This window comes from Nanorana parkeri, unplaced genomic scaffold (genome assembly GCF_000935625.1).
Source record: "Nanorana parkeri isolate BGI_ZX_2015 unplaced genomic scaffold, ASM93562v1 scaffold1029, whole genome shotgun sequence".
Taxonomy (NCBI): domain Eukaryota; kingdom Metazoa; phylum Chordata; class Amphibia; order Anura; family Dicroglossidae; genus Nanorana; species Nanorana parkeri.
The window spans coordinates 560,411-581,171 of record NW_017307297.1 but is presented as its reverse complement, the minus strand read 5'-3'; the positions used below and the strand labels follow the sequence as shown (position 1 = coordinate 581,171).

The 20,761-nt window shown below is 41.1% G+C and overlaps 1 protein-coding gene across 1 annotated transcript in view; it reads right to left on the bottom strand.

Moving 5' to 3' along the window:
• Nucleotides 1–12,901: 12,901 nt before the first annotated feature.
• The window catches only part of DYNC2H1 (dynein cytoplasmic 2 heavy chain 1), a 315,198-nt gene continuing 307,338 nt past the window's right edge, over nt 12,902–20,761 (bottom strand). The window contains exons 88-89 of the mRNA XM_018567326.1: nt 14,081–14,197; nt 12,902–13,143 (exon numbers count right to left, since the gene is read on the bottom strand). Of these exons, the coding sequence (XP_018422828.1) occupies nt 12,985–13,143; nt 14,081–14,197 (276 nt within the window). The 3' untranslated portion in view covers nt 12,902–12,984. The remainder of the gene's footprint in view (nt 13,144–14,080; nt 14,198–20,761) is intronic.

The following is a 20,761-nucleotide window of genomic DNA, read 5'->3' as shown; positions in this document are numbered from 1 at the left end:
ATTTGGAGAGGGAGAAGAAGCACAAGGAGCCAATCCATTCACAAGAAGCATGCTGGCGGTAGGAACAAGCAGAGGGACAGAGAGATGGAGTCTTTGTGCTGCTTCTCCTTTCACTGTCCAGTCACAGGCTAGCGGCAGGATCGTGACAGCTTGGGCTCAGAAGAAGTGGGTTGAATGATGCTGGCTGTCATTCAACTAGTAAAACAGAGGCAAAAAATGTACTGTGGGGGTTGCTCCTGAAAAGGGGAGTTTTGCAAAGCCCCCAAAGTAAATCTCTGGCCGTGTGACAATGCCCAGGTCTTCTTTTTTTCTCCTTTGTAGTGTGGGAGAGTTCTGCTATACGAAATCTACTGCAAAGCCACAGTTACTTACCTAAATTTCCAGTCATGTGACACGTCAAGACTTTTTTCTCTGCTCTGTAGTGTGTGGGGGTGTCCAGTCAGCAGTCCCACATCTTCTTATCTGCTTCAAATGTCTATCACTGGGTCCCCACAGCGTTCTGAAGCATTCCAACATGACATCACTATAAGAGACGGACACAAGGCTTGTTGGCTGTGCAGAAGAAAGTGAAGAGAGGAACTTCCAGCCACGAGGTACGAGAACAGGTGCCACCTAACAGTGGGATCAGGTCAGTTTTTCTGGGTTATAGGGGCTTGAAAATACAAACGCAGATTGAGTGGGTGCAGGTAGGGCAAGAACAATATTTCCCGGGGTTTGTTGTATTTCAGAGATGGGCTTGTTAGATTTCCTTTATTTGGACGGTCGTTCGTGTTGACTGAAGACCTTCATGATATATTAATGCATTTAGAAATTACTGCAAGCTATCCTGAAAATCTGATACATTGGAAATGGGAAATCAGCAAACACCACTTCCTCTTTATCAATTTGGAAACATTTGTGTTAAAGGAAACCTGTTACATGAGGTACATGAAGGGTTCCTTTGCTGACCTCTTCTACAGATACTAGTTGCCTGGCTGTCATGCTGAAGACTTGGCTTCAATACTTTCTGAATCACTGACCTGAAAAAAAAGTATATACAGCAGGAGTTCTGACTTTTCTCTGACTTTCATATGTTCCATGGTTGATTCACATCAAAGACTGAAAGGTACTGAAGCAAGGCTCAGTCCTGGTAAGGGCAGAATGACGGCACCCAACCACAGACAGAGCAGCTTTTGACCTTTTTAGTTAGTTCTCTTTATTATTCTGCGGTTTGTATCTTTTGTGTGGACATTTACACATTGATGTGATCAGCTAAACAAATCTTTAGTATACAGTATTTTTCTCTGGCTGCAATCCATTGTCATACTGCCATCATCAGACCCCTTGCAGAGATTTGTATTCACCCAGTTGTGTTCCATTTGTACTCAGTAATGGAGCTGATATGAATACTATGCATTTCTCTGCTTGGCTCCCAATGTGTTTATTAAATCATGAAAAATGTGAGGAATGGACATGTGGCTTGGTGCATTTTCCACTGCTGTGTTTACTGTTCTGGTAAGAAAACCTAACAGAAAGAAAAATGAGAAGGAGAGGGGGAAGGAGAGGGGGAAGGAGAGGGGGAAGGAGAGGGGGAAGGAGAGAGAGAGAGAGAGAAGATACAGATGAGAGAGACATAGAGGGGGAAGAGGATGGGAGAGAAAGATGAGGATGGGCAAGATAAAAAGAGACATAGCACCATAGGAGGCCCAAAGTCTGAGGTTATACAAATGGAGACTTAAACCCTAAATCTATTGCTTAGTATGTCTTCCATCATATATCACCGTGTAGTTTTCTTAGGCAAATCTTTTCTTTATCAACTCTGACAACGCTAAGCCTCAGCCTTGCAATTTGAAGCAGAGTTGTCAGCCTGCCATGAGATTTCCTCCAGTTGACCTTTAGGTTTCCTATCTGAACACTGTCAGGCTGTAACAAGAAGTGCTGCTACTAGAAGAATCTCAAGGTAGGAAACATTGCAGTAGATACACAAAAAATTACTTGCTTAGCAAAACTGCATACAGTGAGGCATGATGGCAACCATACTGAAAATTCAGTTGAGGGTATACATACACTTTAATCAAGCAAGATGGTGCTTGGCCCAGTTCTTGGTGTTTACCAGCCCTCCTTAATGATCAGTAAGGCTCCAGCTCATGTTGCTGGCCCAGTAGAGATTCTGAATTGGTAGAAGAGATGGTACCAGTACCAGCTTCCTAAATAAAGTTTCTAATTGTATAATAGAGCACCCTAGGTGTTAAGGCTTCTGAGACACTCTAGGTGAAAGGTGCACCTAGAGTGTCTCAGTATTTAATCTGGAATACCAATTGGGGATTTCACATTATCTGCAGGTTTACTTTAAGGCTTAGTGTATTCCACTGTGACTCCATACTGAGGGTGTGCTACCTTTGGAGAAAGAGTGAACTAGAATTTAGTATGACATTCACAGATGTCGTCCTGAGAAAAATAACATGGATACATCACAATACATTTGGGGGAACTCTTAACCCTACCACCTCTTTTTCCCCTTTTTGTTTTCTCCCTCTCTACTGCTCCATGCTCCCCTCTGATCCCTATTGCTCTGTCTCTCACTTGGGAAATCTCTATTTTCTTTAAACTTTTTCTTCTGACTTCGGTAACTTTCTTTACTTAACTCTTCTCTCTTTATAATTCTCATTCTGCATGGGCTACGTCAGGGTTGTTTTGCGACACCCCACAGTGACGTCATTGCGCATGTGCGTCCATCTTGGCGATGGACGCCGGCAGAGTGAGGAGGGGATGTTGACCCAGCGGGATGAGGTATGCCGCCAGGTCTCCTCCTCTCTACATGACCGAGTACCTGACTTTTTAGAGGGGGTGACACCAAAATGACTGTCAGTGGTGTCACCCCTCAAATGGTGTCACCCGGGTGCAGGCCGCATCCCTCTTGTGACGCCACTGGGCCACGTTACTCTTACCGGTGGTCACATTTCCTTTTCAGTAATTTCTTTGGTTATACTGTCTTAGTTCTATAAACAGTACAACTCCCTTTTTCTTATGCCATCTTACTGAAAGTAGTAAAAGTTTCCTTGTTTATGAAAGCTTAGATTCCTCAATGTCATTTCTTACATTTTGGTTCTCATGTTGGACTATGATGCTGCCTTTGTAGCTCTATCTCCAATGTCTCATGTTGGACTATGATGCTGTATGTATACCTCTATCTCCAATGTACTTGAATCATTAAGTGACCCTTTCTTATTTCTGTGTTATTATTATTTGTCATTAATAACATTCTTGTTTGGATCAATGATTTACAATGTATTGGAAAAGTTTAATAAAATATATTCTTAAAAAATAAAATTCATATTGCTCACCCTTTAACACTAATTCTCTCTAGATTGGCACTAACTTATACTGGTCCCATATTCATAAATTGAAATCAAGCGCTCTTCCTACCCCTACCCTTCTTTTCTCCACCCCACTCACAATTACTCCCCTTTCTCTTTCTCTCTACTTTACTTTTTAGTTGGATATTTTTTTTTTTACTTAAAATGTCTAAGCAGATAGTATCCTGGTGATATCTAATTTGCATGTTTACTCAATGCGTAGCCAGCTGCATTGTTAGCTGACCCATTCCTATTGATCTTTACTTGATGTCACATGTTATTCTGTACTATTATTAGGCATTTATGTATCAACGTCACATTTCATTTTAAAAATGTTAAAAACCCAATAAAAATCTTTTTGAAAAGATAAAAATAAAATTCCTGTAAAAGAAAAAGAACGTGGATATGCAGAGGGCCAGTGTCTAACTGTATGAGAAGGTGGACCTAAAGTTTTGAGGCATGTCTTCTGCTTTCCAAAACTACTGTAAATCCTTCAGATCTTTAAGGCACGACCATGAAAGCAACCCGGAAATGAGAAGTGTGAATACAGAGCACAAGTTTTAAGGCACGACCATGAAAGCAACCCGGAAATGAGAAGTGTGAATACAGAGCACAAGTTTTTTGTTTTTTTTAAGAGCAGTGTGCACCTTCCCAGCCCTATTTTTTTTTTCTGTTGGTACAAAATTACAGCTGCACTCTAAAACCATCCACTGAACGTTGTCAAGCAGCCATAACATTTTGACCTTTTCATCACAAACAGGAATTACTGTATAAAAAAAAGTTCATGTCCATGGCTGTGAAATAACAAGGTGCTCTGCAGAAATTCCGCATTTCTCTCCATCTTACAAAACTTCATCCCATAAGATTTTCTTCCTGTCATGCTCCATCTGGCAGTAGCAGCTCTTCGGTGCTCTGTGTCATTTAGTAATGATCTTTTCTAGTTTCAAAAATCCTCCTAGGAATTGTGTGAAACCTCACAGGATGGAGGATTTAAAAAAAAAAAAAAAAGCAAAATTTATGATTTTTGGTTCTCCTTGCAAAGCTGTACTAACAGTTAAAGATAATGGTGATGGATAGAGTCTAGAAGAGTAGGGATGAGCGGGCGATTTCACAGAACTTGATTTCACCATGAAAACCATTTGTCTTCTCAAAATGTGCCTTTAATTTCACTATGCGCATTTCGGGAGAGCAAAGGTTTCTTCAGGTATGTCCTTCCAGGACCACCATTCTGGTTTAGATTTTTTATTCTACTGAACACATAAATAGAGTTACATTTCTGCAGGTCCATTAAAAAAAAATCCGGTCCGGTCAAAAAAAAAAAAATAGAAAAGACTTGTATATCCTTTTATGCTCCCCGACTACAATACAGTGATTCAAAGCAAAGCTTCCTCTTGGCTTTAGGGCCAAACAGCCGCAGCCAATTTGGATGCAGTCAGAAATCACATCCCAACGCTGTCTCTAGATGCACACAGTCTGCATCCCGGGTCAGTCAGGGGCTATATTTGCAATGTACCCCTTGGATGAGCGGTTACATGTGAACAGCGGTGGTCTCAGCCATTGATTTTTACAGAGTATAAAGCCCCCTGCTCCCGGCCACCTGTTTTTCTAACAGAGCACTCAAAAGAAACACCGCTCCTCCATGGCTCAGGGAAGGAAAAAGCCGAGTGCTTGCCGCTGGGAGCACATCGTCGCTTCAATATGAGCCGCACACTGGATTCCAAGGTCCGCCCTCTCTGATGCGTAGAGATATGACTAAGCCGGTGATTAGATGAAATGCGTCAGCAGGGGTAGGACCATGGGCGGGGCACCAATGATGTGGTACAAGTGTCAATAAACTATCCCAGCAGAATCCAGCATGCGGCCAGATTTTCTTCTGTTTGTATAGGTTTTGCATGCAGTCGTTTTTCCTGTCTAGGTACAACTATAACATCTCTCCGCTTGTCCTGATTACAATAATACATAACATAGTAGGTAACTTACATTGTGTGTTTATAGAAGCAACTGCATTTACATTTGCAAAGTGTATTTTCGTTTTCAATCCATTAGCATTTATGGAGCGGCACTTTATTGCAAAAACACCATCAATTCTGCTAAATGCACTCAATTTACGGTGGCAAACTCCCAAATGCATCAATATACGAATAATTCCAATTTATGCAGCAACTATTTCATTTTCCCCCGTGCAATCCTATTGTAAACATATTGTAATATTTGAAGATATGAAGATAATAGAGCTTTATTTTTTTTTTTCCACAATTGCATTCTTTCAGTGATTTTTTTTTCCATTGGAGTGGTTTAGTTCTATTCACTTATAAAGCATGAAAAGACATTTCTGCCTGATCGCTTGTATTTTCAGCTGATGTGCGCCCCCCCCCCCCCCCCCGGGTCCCCCAAGATCCGCTGTGCCCAGTGCGGGCCACGACCGGCATCAAAGGGAGGTCAGTACACCCCCCCCCCTGATCTCCTTTCAGGTGTCGGAATGCAGGAAGTGATATATTTTACATCACTTCCGCATTCAGCCGTCATTCCCGGCTACAGAAGCTGGTGAAGCAGGTCTCTACTTCATCAGCTTCTCTAGGGGTCCCTAGGTGACATTAGGGGTCTTGGAGACCCCTGATGTCTCTATAAAGAGGACCTGTCAGGTAAATTGGCTATCACATAGGGGGCTTCTTAGCAATAACGTTAAGTGTAAAAAAAAAAAATGAAAGAAGCATAACAAAAAATGAATCAGATATAAAAAAAAATTAAAAACAAAAAAACATGTTTATGTCCCCCGCCCCCACATACACACACAAACATGCTTAGGGTGTGCCTACGTGCGAAAATGACAATTGCACTCATTGTGCCTCACATGTTACATATTACCGCAAACCAATGTTTTTGATTTTCCAGGCAGTGAAGTGCACATTTGTAATAGGTCTGTGAAGGTTCTCATTCATCCAGGTCAGGGTATATCTGTAAAAAAATAGGCAGTTGCCTTGATTTATTTTTTACAGATACATTGTTAATGGGCATCATACTGTGATCTACTGGAAGCTTCCGATATAGAAAGCCAGATGAGCAGTACAAATCATAAAATACAGAATGAGTTTGCAATATAAAACCTGCAGTAGATATTTCCACAGATGTTTTACAAGATGTCCTGGCAGTCTGGATGGAAGCAGAGAAACACAGAAGAATCCTACAATGTAACTCATTCCAAATACTTTGTCCTCACACTCACAATATAGTAACAATACAAGGTGACCGGCATGTCCAGCTCTGCTATAGGTGTCATTCCTTCCAAGTAACAGGAAACATCTGCTCTTCTGGGTTACTTCCAAGACACCTTTCATGCCATTCTAGACAATAAGCCTCTAGCTCAAGGGTAGGCAAACTCCAGCCTGCCAGCTGTGGTGCAACTACAAATCCCAGGAGGCATTGCAAGATTGACAGGCACAGTCATGACTCCCAGAGGCAGATACATGATGGGATTTGTAGTTTTACCACAGCTGGAGGGCTAGAGTTTGCCTACCCCTGCTCAAAAGCATATGTATGCTAGTATGTCCTGAAAGGAGCTAGCTGTTTTTAAACATGAAGATACTGCATTCTGCTTTGTCACCTTCTACATGCACTAATTAAGGGTTAATGTGCAATTGCATCTATTGACTCCAGCGTAATATAAGACTCAACGCTCCGGCAGCTGCTGTACAACTCAAGCATAAGAATTTAGATAAAGGGGTGAAATAAAAATTCTGCAGCGTTTTCTTTTTTCATTTCAGTGCTCGACCTTATTTATAACAAAAAGGAAAGCCATTGTCTCAACCTAGGTCACCCTTTCTATAAACAGGTGAAAGAGCTATTCACCTTCTTTCACCATTAAACTGAAGGCGCTCTTAACCAGTAGTAATTCATTAACATTAATATAGGATAAAAAGAGAAAGATCCTTACCTAACGACACTAAACTCAGGGGTTACATCTTAAAAATAAATAAATAAATTCAAGTACCATAAAAGAGAACTGCGGGGTAACCTTTTAGTATAGGTTTAGTAACCTATAGTTCTCTTTAGGGTTAGGGTCACGGGAGGACATATACTAACCTCCTCCGGTGACCCAAATATATATATCTGTAAAAAATAAGGCAAGGCAACTGGACTTGCTGTATTTTTCCTGAAGACATTTCACTGGCCATCCAACCAGCTTTCTCACTTCAGAATGACTTGTACAAAAATGATCTGGGAATAAATATGGTGAATGTCCCTCCAATCCACATAATCTGTTAGTCGCAACCAGGTGTTGATCGCATTTGCATAATTAGATTGCATTGCATAATTGCAAATGCAATCAACACCTGGTTGCGACTAACAGATTATGTGGATTGGAGCAACGTTCACCACATGTATTCCCAGATAATTTGTGTACTTTATGTAATTTAAGTAATTCTGAATTGAGAAAGGTGGTCAGATGTCCAGTGAAACATCTTCAAGTAAAATACAGCAAGTCCAGATGCCTTGACTTATTTTTTACAGATATATCATGACTTGGATGAATGAGAACCTTCACAGACATATAGAGAACTATTGCTCGCTATATACTGAGAGCGCTGCGGCCGGGACGGATCCCGACAATACTGTGACCGCCCCCATCCGTCCCTCTAGTCAGCGCGGGAGGATCTGAGAGGGGAGGGGGGATTCCCCGTGAGGACAGTGACTATTAGTTTCTGCAGGGAGATGATCGGCAAGTGAGCATAAGTGTAAATCCCTCAATCATCTCTGAATTGGTGCCGACACTGTCCTTCCTTCTGGAGGGTGGCTACTTTTGGTCCCTGTGTGTGTTGTAAAGTAGTCACCACTTCAAGCTCACTCCCGTGATGGACTACAATCTCACATTTAGTTTACTAATTTGTATTAAGATTTGCAGTTTACAGATGAGATTGACCAGGAAAAGGAAAGATAAAAGCAATTGTGTTGCAATAGAGACAAATCAAAAGTGAACAATGACTGAAAATGAGCAAACGTTCTCGCAGATTGACAAGATAGCTGTACAATTGCATGAAAACATTAGATAATAAATTCAGGGCATGTTCAGCTGACCAAAGGCAGCCGAGGCCAGCCGATGTACGGCTGATTTTAGCTGATGTACGGCTGAAATCAGCTGTACAAGGCTCAATTGAATAGCTGAACACTTCGGCTCGGTTATTCACTCGGCTGATTTCGGCAGCTTTGTGAATAACCCCCATAGTGTTTTTTGCATAGATTTTATTTATTATGTTCAGGACTGATATTTTTAAACATATTTTTGGGCTGGCCATTATAAAATATCACATGTATGGAAGTATCTCATATTTAGCACTGACTACTACAGGAAGTAATATGCTGATTTCAGTGATCAGTTTACTATGCAGTGAATAGCAGAATATCATATTATTCAAACAGCCATCGGAGAAGCATGTACACACCATTCCCTCATTCCTAACAGAGACTATTGAGATCCTAATAGGTTGGACTTGATGGACTAATGTCTTTATTCAACCTCAAATACTATGTAACTATGTAACTATTCTTATCTGGATTGCCAATCTCCAAGGACAATCAACAAGGGCAGGACTAGTGGAAACAGAGAATAAAGCCCACTGTATGCTTTGTTCATTTGTAAAATCAAAATATTAAACAAATACATATGAATATTAAACTATGAATAAATAAAAATGGACACTTTTCAAATAAATATGTAAAATAAAACTGACTGCAGTTATAATTTCCCGTTAAGGGGCACACATATATTTTACACTTTTCTGCCAATTTTCACCATTTCTTTCACCTCTTCTCCACACATTTTTTGAACCATTTTTTACAAAGCACGAGCAAAGTTGGTAGAGAATTTCAACATAGAATGGAGAGGAAAATCTCATCTGGGCTTACTCATTTTTTGAGCAACTCACTGGTTGCCAGGAGCTGAGCAGGACACCGGCCAGAATGTCCCAGATTGCCAAGAGCTGGATGGGGAGATGTGTATGGCCCTTACACATGTCCCTGCCTGGGTTTTAGCATCCTGGGACACACTGGTTAGAAGGGGGTGCACACATTGTGCAGCAGAGCAGCCCTGCCGCTCGGCCTGAGGCCCCACCCCCCCTTCATGTGACCCAAAGAGATGCCGCCTGCGGCAAAAGCCTGTCTCATTATAGGGATGACCCTGACCAACAAGGTCTAAGAAGTGGTGCCAGTAATCGTGATGTGAGCACACTCCATGTACTCCTTTTGTGTACTAATGCATTCATCACAATAATGAACACAAGGGGAGGCATTTGGCGAGTATTCCTAGCTAGAAAAACACTCACAAATGTCTTCTCTTGAAGCCAGTGTGAATGAGGCCTGACATTTCTATCTCATGGGACTGATAATCAATAATATGACATGCATGTGGTTAATTTATCTCTATATAAAACTAAATTCATAAATATTATCCCATGAGGTTCACTTCTAAAAATACAGCTTCCTTCTGGCTGCTGAGTGTCTATTGGAAAGAGCAGAAAATGGAGTCAGTCCAGGCAGAGATAACAAAACATTGACAATTTATTGAAGGAATAAAGAAGACTGTTCACATTGCAAAGAGAATGTTCTCTGAGCCTAGTGAATAAGATGAAGCTGTGTTCAATCTATCAATCCACCAATCTTGTGCAGTAAATGCAGGTTCATCCTATTAAGTATCATTCACTTGGTAATTGAACAGCCTCTGTTCCTTTAGTAAACCAACCCCAATGAGTCATCAGATCCAGTACACATTTATAAGGAATAGAGGCTTTTGATGGTTGAAGTGTATGTGAATACAAAATCTATATTTCAGTATATTAGGCATCATGCCTTACTGTATACTTGTGTCAACTTGCTGTTCGGAGTTCTTTCAGTTTGCCATTGGGATGACGATCTGAACTAATTAGCAGACCAACAGCTCAATTACATAACTTGCATGGCAGGCTGGCTGACATCAATGTTGCTAATTGTTAGTCTGTGGTTTAGTGTTGCCAGTCTTCAGCAGGAAGTGCTCCTACTGGAATGATCTCCAGGAAAGAAACTTTGCAATAGATTTCCCCAAAATTATTTTCAGTTTGGCGTCATGATTGTATACAGCAAAACAGATTGTAGTTTTACATGTACACTGCCTGTCCAAAATTTAAAAAAAAGTTACCACCTGGATCCAGCTAAGCAAATAGATAAGAGGCTTCCTTTTTATAAGTGTTATGATCTGGGTTTGCTTCAGTTGGCCAGGTCTAGGTTCAGCAACATTATGTCCCCAAAAAATGAGGTCAGCTGCCGCCCTGAATATACTGAGTGATCAGGTTTTTCCATCAATGGATTATTTCTTCTCTGATGACACATTGGGCATATTCCAAGATGACAATGCCAGGATTCAGCGGGCTCAGATTGTGAAAGAGTGGTTCAGGGAGCATGAGACATCATTTTCACACATGGATTGGCCACCACAGAGTCCAGACCTTAACCCAATTGAGAATCTTTGGGATGTGCTGGAGAAGACTTTACACAGTGACCTGACTCTCCCATCATCACTACAAGATATTGGTGAAAAATGAATGCAACTCTGGATGGAAATAAATGTTGTGACATTGCATAAGCTTATGGAAACGATGCCATGGCGAATGCATGCCGTAATCAAAGCTATAGGTGGTCCAACAAAATATTAGAGCTTGTGACTATTCTTTTGGCTAGGCAGTGTACATTAAATTTGTTTCCAGGTAAGGTATTATGGGATAAACTAACAAACACATATACAATAAATCATGAACACTAAGTTCAGTTTCTAATCTGATTCCTCAGCTTGCTTAGTAGCTCAGCTTGATGCATACACATGCATACAATATTTATGAAACATCTATATTATCATTTATTAGGTTTAGCGACAGATGAGCAATTACCAAGCTGCATTTTAAATGGGGAGATTAATAATTCCTTTACTGAAATAAAGTAATTAATGGACCTTCATAATAGTTTATAGTGTAGAAATGCTGCTTCTAAAACTCAATTCATCATTATGGACCTGATGTGTCAAAGTATCAGTACTAAGAGCTGGAGTTATTTCCCCAGGGACACCAATCAAACTCAAAGTCTGAAGCCAGATTTCATCTGATTGGTGGTTGTGCAGAATTAACTCTCAGTTCTTAGTAGTGACACTTTGATGCATAGGTCCTTTGTGTATAAGAAGTGATTAAGCTTGCCATTTAGGATGTGATTTAGAAGTCCAGTACTGGAACATTAAAGGGATAAGGTGGCCACACGGGTTACAATCTGTTTGTAAGATCTACAAAGGCAATGGCTGCCCACATAGTTTTCTTCTAGAAAGTGGGTCATTCAATAACTGAACTGTTGCATGAATAAACTCCTCAGATGTTACAATATACAGCAGCAATATCATTTTCCAAAAACTCGATCTTCTAAAAAGCTGTCATGGAGCTCCGGTAGAGTGAATTTGTTAGGCAGAGGTATATCATATGGTGAGTATAGCAGTGAGAGCTGGTCTGCTGGATCCTGAGAACTGAGCTCCTGATAATTGTTCTGCTCTACCCAAAGGTGGTGTTTTTCTATTAGCTAGCAGTAAACCCCTCTCAGTGGGAAAGTTATGTTTTAGGTCTCAATCACATGGATGTGCAGAGCCGTACAGTGTGCACATTTGTGCTGAAACCGGCACCCAGGAGTGACAGCAATTAACATGCCAGATGACAGGACGTGGCTGCATATTGCTACATGCCAACCCCATTAATTGCAGTGGCCCAGTAAAGCATTGCAACCAGAGGCGTAACTAGAAACCTCAGGGCCTTTGGTGCAAGAAAGCATGAAGGGCCCCGCCTCAGCGGTTACAGGGGCTGGACCCCCTTCTTTCTCTCTGGGCCCCCCAGGTGGTGTGACGCCAGGGCCCAGTTGCAAATGCAACCACTGCAATCCTGTTAGTTACGCCAGTGCCGTCATTAAACACAGCACCCATCACCACTTCTCTCTGTCCAGCGTTGTCTTTAATGGAGCACAGTACACTCCATCATTTCTCCCTTCCTGGTTTTGGATGGGACTCCAATGGACTACAAGTGTGGTGATGTTACTGCTCTTGTACTCCATTGAGAACTACCTCTGCCGCTGTGGCTGACAGGACTTGTAGTCTCTCCTTTCACAGCATCTGTAAAAAGGCATAACATGGAACAAGTATTAAAAGTAAACTTAGCCTTTAATGTCCACTCTCTCCAAAGTTCACTCCCCTGCTGATGAAGCCCTACTCTACCAAAACATGATGATCAGTGGAATTCTGAGTCTGGAACCATACTGACCTTAAAAATAACAGATCTGCAGAAGCCTGAGGAGCATATAGAGAGAGATAGCCACGAGGGGGGGGGTTAATTTACCATTTATTGTGAGAAGCAGAAATTACTTTTATTACTGTCAATGGAAATATGACATATGATGAGGAATCATAGATTTATGGCACAAAAAAAAAACAAGACTGCAAACATGTTTAGAAATCCAGAATACTCTTTAATAGAACAATTACATAATAATCATAATGCAACAGAAACATCAATTAACAATCTATTACAAAATATATAAATATCACATGGAGGTAATATATCACATTCCCGTGAAATCAGATTTGTAGTGTTCTTGTATTCCTCTACTGATTCTTCAGGAACAGCGCAGCCCCGCATTGTATCCACTGATTCTGGCTTCCACCACATGGCACGTCAATGTTGGTCACAACTCGATCCCGCTCAGCACTAGTGTACACTGGTAGAGAGATGCACTCCTCGGGAGAATAGATGGCAAGTGTATTCTGTTGATACAATAAAGCATAAAAAAACTCTACAATAGCTTACGTCCTTGTATAGTGGTTTATAATGGCGATGGATTACCTGAGGATGTGAAATGCTTTTCAATACTAGTTATAGAATAATTCTGCTAAGCATTATTGACATATAACCTGGTAACATAATACAGTCTACACAGTGGCGGATTGGTTGCAATGCTGCCTTTCAGTTTAAGGCCTATGCCATTTTAGTGCTCCTGTTGGCAACTTGTAACTGTATGGATTGCTAGAGAAGGGAAAATAAAAACCACTCGTCTGCCACTACGGTGTCGCTCTCTCACTAGTAGAACAGTGAGCCCATACTCATTTGATGGCTAAAAGACTGCAGGATCTTCTCTACTAGCGAGCCAGCGATGACTCCATCATCTGGCCATCAAGGGGGCAACGCTGTAGAGACAGCACTTATTTCAAGTGTTCCTCTAGAATAAAAGGGTGTAAGATGTCTGGTCTAACATAAGATTCCCCCGGTATTATACAAGGGAAAGCAGGAAACCTGTGTAAAATGTTAGTAATAATCCCGATGTACAACAGAATTGCTATTAGACTTTTCTTTTAGATCTTGGCTATGTGGATGGCAGAAGGGTGGCTTTGCTTGTTCAGTGATGACATAATGGTAGCCCACCACTATTATATTATAAGTCACCAATGAAAATATAATTATAACCATGGCTTTGCATGTTATTTCTGTGGAAGAGGAGATTTCTATAATTAACTGATAGCAATGATTGCTGGAAGCGTTCACCAGCAGAGGAACAACTTTTACAGTCTTCAGACTCTCAGTGGCAAGAAGAAGGGCCATGGTGTACAGCTTATGCCCCATCAAGGGCTCAGGTACAGGTGCAGAAGTACTGGCACTGGTGACTGGCTTTTGATTGCATAAGTTGTACAGCTACCACTACTTTACCTGTGTAATCCAAGCCATATAACAAGGAGGCACCATAGATACGCTTGGAGAGTCATGCTGGTTTTCTAAAAGTCGATTTCCATCAAAACTGCATCCTTCCAGCTGCAGTCCGCTGATCTAACAACATAAACACAGGAGACCATTAGCACCAGATTGCTGCCTTACATGCATATTATACATTCGTGACCAGCGGAATGGAAGGCCCTGGAGCCTCACACATACACACATGTAAATAACAGGAAGGCAAGGAATGCGCTGTGATGTGTGAGAAAAGGAAATCCAGCTTCAAAACAAACACCTCAACTATTCCTCATTGTTAGCTTCCAGGAGGCTGGAATTTGCTTTTGCAATAAAGACCATGTAGAAATGTCAAAGCATAGCAGGTGGTATTGTTTCAGAGGAAGCTGAGCTGCAATAGACTGAATATACTTGTTGCATTGCTCAGCAGTGTCAAAGGACATCACGAACAATGAACAAAAATGTAAGAAAAACTGAATTAAATAGACATTATATATTCACCAAAATTTACAAAACTAGTCTTTAAAAATCATCATCATCATCATCATCTAGTACTGTATTCTTGAGTATGTTAATGAGTAAGCAGTTCCCTGCTCTGAAGATCTACAGGTGTGAGGTTTCTTTAATGTGGTTGTCACTACTAACCCAGTCTGCGTTGTCCAGAATTATGTGACTTCAATAAGGAATCTAATAGTACAGTGCAATGTGAAAAGTGGGACATGCCTAAAACATTAAAGTGTATATAAAATTCAAACTTTTTTCTAATTTTGGATAGAATGGAGAAAGGTTAGAACCCTTGCACAATGTTTTACCAGACAGGAAGTGAGGGAAAATCTGCAACAGAGAACAAGACAACAATAACAAGTTGACAGGTGTTCCAGCATTCCCCTACCTAAAGCAGACATAGAAAAATGCTGACAGGCATGCCTATTATGACAGACGATACTGTCAATGTCTCTCCTGTCATAGATTCTCCTAGCTGCCTTTCAGCGTTGTACACTGTGTGAATGTGCAGCTCAGGACACAGTCTTGACTGAATTCCTTGTCAAGATGAAGTATTTCCATTGCACATGCTTGGGAGTTATGTCATCTGGGCCTGGAGAATCAAGACTGAAAAGAAGATGAAGGGACTGGCAAGAGAGGAGACTGCTGGCATTGCATCACTGGAGATGATCACTTTGGCAGGTACAACTGCCATAATGTGCTAATACACTGGCAGGCAGCATCTCTTTGGGCCACATGGTGAAGGTGGGTGGCAGGCAAGAGGGCCATGCTGCCCCCTTTCCGACCAAACTGCCCCAGAATGCTAAGAGCCAGACGGGATATACAAGGGCCACATCTCCCCGCCGAGCTCTCAGCAACCTAGGACACTCTGGCTGTCACTGGTTGCTAGGATCTTGGTGTGACGCCGGGCGCACCGTCCCAAGTTGCTAAGCCAGCTCTGCAGATGTGTATCTGCAATGCCTGTAGAGGGCAGTATGCACAAGCACAGCTCCCCTCCTCCGCTGCCGCCTCTGGCAGCAAAAAGGCTAGGGACACCACTGGCTATAGATAAAAGGCCCTGTTCACACAAGCTTCAGCTTTTATGTAGTGTGTACAGCAAGCTTTGATGAAGTCTTAAAAGAACACTTCAGTTCTAGTTTGGGAATGCTAAACACAGCTCTTAATGTCCTGTCACTTTAAGCAAGCTACTAGCAGGCTTCAGCAGGCTTTTACAAAGCTTCAAGTAGTGATAAACCTTACTGAGGGTTTTGTCACAGGGATTGTCATGACAGTGATCACCAGCAGTTTCACATAACACATCCCCAGACTCTACCTTATGCAGCAGGTTTCCATCACCTGGAGAATGTCTGTAGGCTCTGACAATTATTTCCTCAAGTATTTCTGCAGTTTCTGACAGTCTTCTGTAGCATTAAATATACTCAATAATATGTGTGGCCCTTTGGTGCTTTCAGGGTCCACAGTTAAGGCCCATCGAAGACTTCTTTATTTATTACAGATGGTGCATGTATATGTCTCCAAATTTTTAATTTTACCAAAATATGGAGTTCAGGTGATGATACAGAGAGTGGACCAGGAAGAGATACAAAAGTGCTGAACACTTTGTACAGATTGATATTTGCAACCCTTTCCTCCTCCAAGAACATATTCTATACTGATCGCGCCGGTTCATTGCACACATATTATACATTAAGCATTGAGGAGATGAAGACACCATTCAGTTTTATTCCCCCTGCAGTTGGGAAACAAGCTTAATGAGATCTAAAACAATCATTAGGTCCATCCTTTGAAGTGAGAGGCATGTGTTAAAACTCACTGCAAAAGGTTTTCAACCTTTGACAGACCTCACCAAAAGAGAATGGCTCTAATATTTCCAGCTTCAAGACTCCTTCTCCTCCTTAAGTAAGTCTGCCCCTCTGAATGAGTTGGTCCAGAAATTATTTTGAATAACTTTGTCAAAACATTTCTGGACCAACTAATTTCTTTGCTGTACTATTTATTGCTCAATCTGAAATACACCCTAAGCCATGATCTTCAAGACCTTGCTGTGTGTTTTATTGTTGGCGCGAGCACTATAATTTTATCAGCCCTGGAGGTCCTCCATATCTCCCAAATTATAGACTGGGTCACTGATGTACATCTCCTGATGAGGATAAAACCCGTACAGCCTACCTCCGCATTACCCAAGATCAATAAATTGCATTGTGAAGCCCCTGGGTTCTCTTTATTGTCACGCTAGCCTTAAAGGCCCCCACCTTCTACTGACCTAGAAGGGCATCCTACCTTTTTACCTGAAGTTTTGAAGAGTGTTCATTGACTATTGCTGTAATTTGAACTAAACAGACCCCATCAGGGATCGTATTGTGGGCTCTAACCCACTGGGCCATGCACACTCCCCCCCCTACTTCCCTGTTAACTGTTTGATGGTTCTGGTTCTACAACCTGATTAACAAGAATTGGAATTGTCTGTGATATGTTCTACTACTGTGAATGTCAATTCAGGCCGCCTTTGTACTATCTCTCACTGTAATTTTAATAACATAATACATAAAAATTTATTCTTCAAAAAACAATTTTTCATTTTGTATTAGCAGATCCTGTTACCTGCGATGATCCCAGAGAATGAATGGATCTAATTATGTGGCCTGCTGTGCTAATGCAAGTGACACGTGCACACCCGAGTCTATTTAATATAAATGTCTAAACATAATGGCAGGATTAAAGACACCTAAATGAACAGCTATTATCATCAATCAACTTCCTTTAATTATTCTCTAATTGTTCTGAATACAAATCCAGCTATTCAAAGCAAGGCGTGCTTTAATGGAACAATGTCATTAAACACTATTTGGTGTGGCTGAACAATGCTCAACCCAAACACAGATGAGGCCTAAATAAATAATATCAGTGAGAGGGGAATATTACACCCACTAAAAAACAATGGAGGCATCAACAAGCAGCTGCTATCTCCTGGACCCTCTGTAGTTAGAGTACAGCAGCCTATTTAACAATATGATGTTTGGGGTTTAATAGGAGCCAAATTTTGCCTTTTATTTTTCTCAAAGGGTTATTTGCGTCATACAAGTGGTGATGTCCGTGTAAAAAGTGTTCTGTCCTGGAGAAAGGTCTCCGTAGAATATAACACAGGAAGTCATTTGGTGGTACCCTATTCAACAGTAGAAAGACCATTCCGTTTAACAGATTATGGAATCAGCTGCAGTACAGGCTCCAAACTTGTTGTGTTCTCATAGGCAAGTTCCTTCCATTGTTAACCCTGTACTGAATGTAATGCAAAATGATAAGATTTTAAATGAGGGGATTTAGGACCAATACGTTTGAAATCATGATGTGAAAAAGCTAATAAATACCATGGACATATACAACCCCAAAAAAGTTGGGACGCTGTGTAAATCTACATAAAAACAAAATGCAATGATTTGCAAATCTCATAAACCCATATTTTATTCACAATAGAAAATAGAAAACATATCAAATGTTTAAACTGAGAAAATGTACCATTTGAAGAAAAAAATATGGTAATTTTGAAATTGATGACGGCAACACGTCTCAAAAAAGTTGGAACAGGGCAACAAAGGTCAAAGTAAGTGTTTCTAACAAGGAAGAGCTGGAAGAACATTTTGCAGCTAATTAGGTTAATTGGCAACAGGTCAGTGACATGACTGGGTATAGAGCGAGCATCTTAGAGGGTCAGAATGTCTCAGAAGTAAAGATGGGCAGAGGTTCACCAATCTGTGAAAAGCTGCGTGTAAAAATTGTGGAACAATTTCAGAATAATGTTCCTCAACGTAAAATCGTGAGGACTTTAAATATATCATCATAAGATTCAGAGAATATGGAGAAATCTCTGTGAGCAAGGGACAAGGTCGAAACGCAGTATTGGATGCATGTGATCTTCGGGCCCTAAGACGGCCCTGCATTGGAAACAGGCATGATTCTTTGATGGAAATTACTGCATGGGCTCAGCAATATTTCCAAAAATCACCGCAGTGCCATTCAAAAACGCAAGTTAAAGCTTTATCTTGCAAAGAAGAAGCCATATCTGAACATGATCCAGAAATACAGCTGTCTTCTCTACACCAAAGCTCATTTAAAATGGTATGTTGCAAAGTGGAAACTGTTCAGTTGTCAGACAAATTGAAATTTTACATTCTTTTAGGCAACCATGGGCCAGACTTAGACCCCATTCACACTGAGCGACATGGAAATCGCGCTACTTTGAGCGACATTGAGCGACATTGAGCGACGTTGAGCGACGTGTCGCGCGACTTCTTCCTATTGGGCTGTATGCTCCAAGTTGCTAAGCCAGCTCTGCAGATGTGTATCTGCAATGCCTGTAGAGGGCAGTATGCACAAGCACAGCTCCCCTCCTCCGCTGCCGCCTCTGGCAGCAAAAAGGCTAGGGACACCACTGGCTATAGATAAAAGGCCCTGTTCACACAAGCTTCAGCTTTTATGTAGTGTGTACAGCAAGCTTTGATGAAGTCTTAAAAGAACACTTCAGTTCTAGTTTGGGAATGCTAAACACAGCTCTTAATGTCCTGTCACTTTAAGCAAGCTACTAGCAGGCTTCAGCAGGCTTTTACAAAGCTTCAAGTAGTGATAAACCTTACTGAGGGTTTTGTCACAGGGATTGTCATGACAGTGATCACCAGCAGTTTCACATAACACATCCCCAGACTCTACCTTATGCAGCAGGTTTCCATCACCTGGAGAATGTCTGTAGGCTCTGACAATTATTTCCTCAAGTATTTCTGCAGTTTCTGACAGTCTTCTGTAGCATTAAATATACTCAATAATATGTGTGGCCCTTTGGTGCTTTCAGGGTCCACAGTTAAGGCCCATCGAAGACTTCTTTATTTATTACAGATGGTGCATGTATATGTCTCCAAATTTTTAATTTTACCAAAATATGGAGTTCAGGTGATGATACAGAGAGTGGACCAGGAAGAGATACAAAAGTGCTGAACACTTTGTACAGATTGATATTTGCAACCCTTTCCTCCTCCAAGAACATATTCTATACTGATCGCGCCGGTTCATTGCACACATATTATACATTAAGCATTGAGGAGATGAAGACACCATTCAGTTTTATTCCCCCTGCAGTTGGGAAACAAGCTTAATGAGATCTAAAACAATCATTAGGTCCATCCTTTGAAGTGAGAGGCATGTGTTAAAACTCACTGCAAAAGGTTTTCAACCTTTGACAGACCTCACCAAAAGAGAATGGCTCTAATATTTCCAGCTTCAAGACTCCTTCTCCTCCTTAAGTAAGTCTGCCCCTCTGAATGAGTTGGTCCAGAAATTATTTTGAATAACTTTGTCAAAACATTTCTGGACCAACTAATTTCTTTGCTGTACTATTTATTGCTCAATCTGAAATACACCCTAAGCCATGATCTTCAAGACCTTGCTGTGTGTTTTATTGTTGGCGCGAGCACTATAATTTTATCAGCCCTGGAGGTCCTCCATATCTCCCAAATTATAGACTGGGTCACTGATGTACATCTCCTGATGAGGATAAAACCCGTACAGCCTACCTCCGCATTACCCAAGATCAATAAATTGCATTGTGAAGCCCCTGGGTTCTCTTTATTGTCACGCTAGCCTTAAAGGCCCCCACCTTCTACTGACCTAGAAGGGCATCCTACCTTTTTACCTGAAGTTTTGAAGAGTGTTCATTGACTATTGCTGTAATTTGAACTAAACAGACCCCATCAGGGATCGTATTGTGGGCTCTAACCCACTGGGCCATGCACACTCCCCCCCCTACTTCCCTGTTAACTGTTTGATGGTTCTGGTTCTACAACCTGATTAACAAGAATTGGAATTGTCTGTGATATGTTCTACTACTGTGAATGTCAATTCAGGCCGCCTTTGTACTATCTCTCACTGTAATTTTAATAACATAATACATAAAAATTTATTCTTCAAAAAACAATTTTTCATTTTGTATTAGCAGATCCTGTTACCTGCGATGATCCCAGAGAATGAATGGATCTAATTATGTGGCCTGCTGTGCTAATGCAAGTGACACGTGCACACCCGAGTCTATTTAATATAAATGTCTAAACATAATGGCAGGATTAAAGACACCTAAATGAACAGCTATTATCATCAATCAACTTCCTTTAATTATTC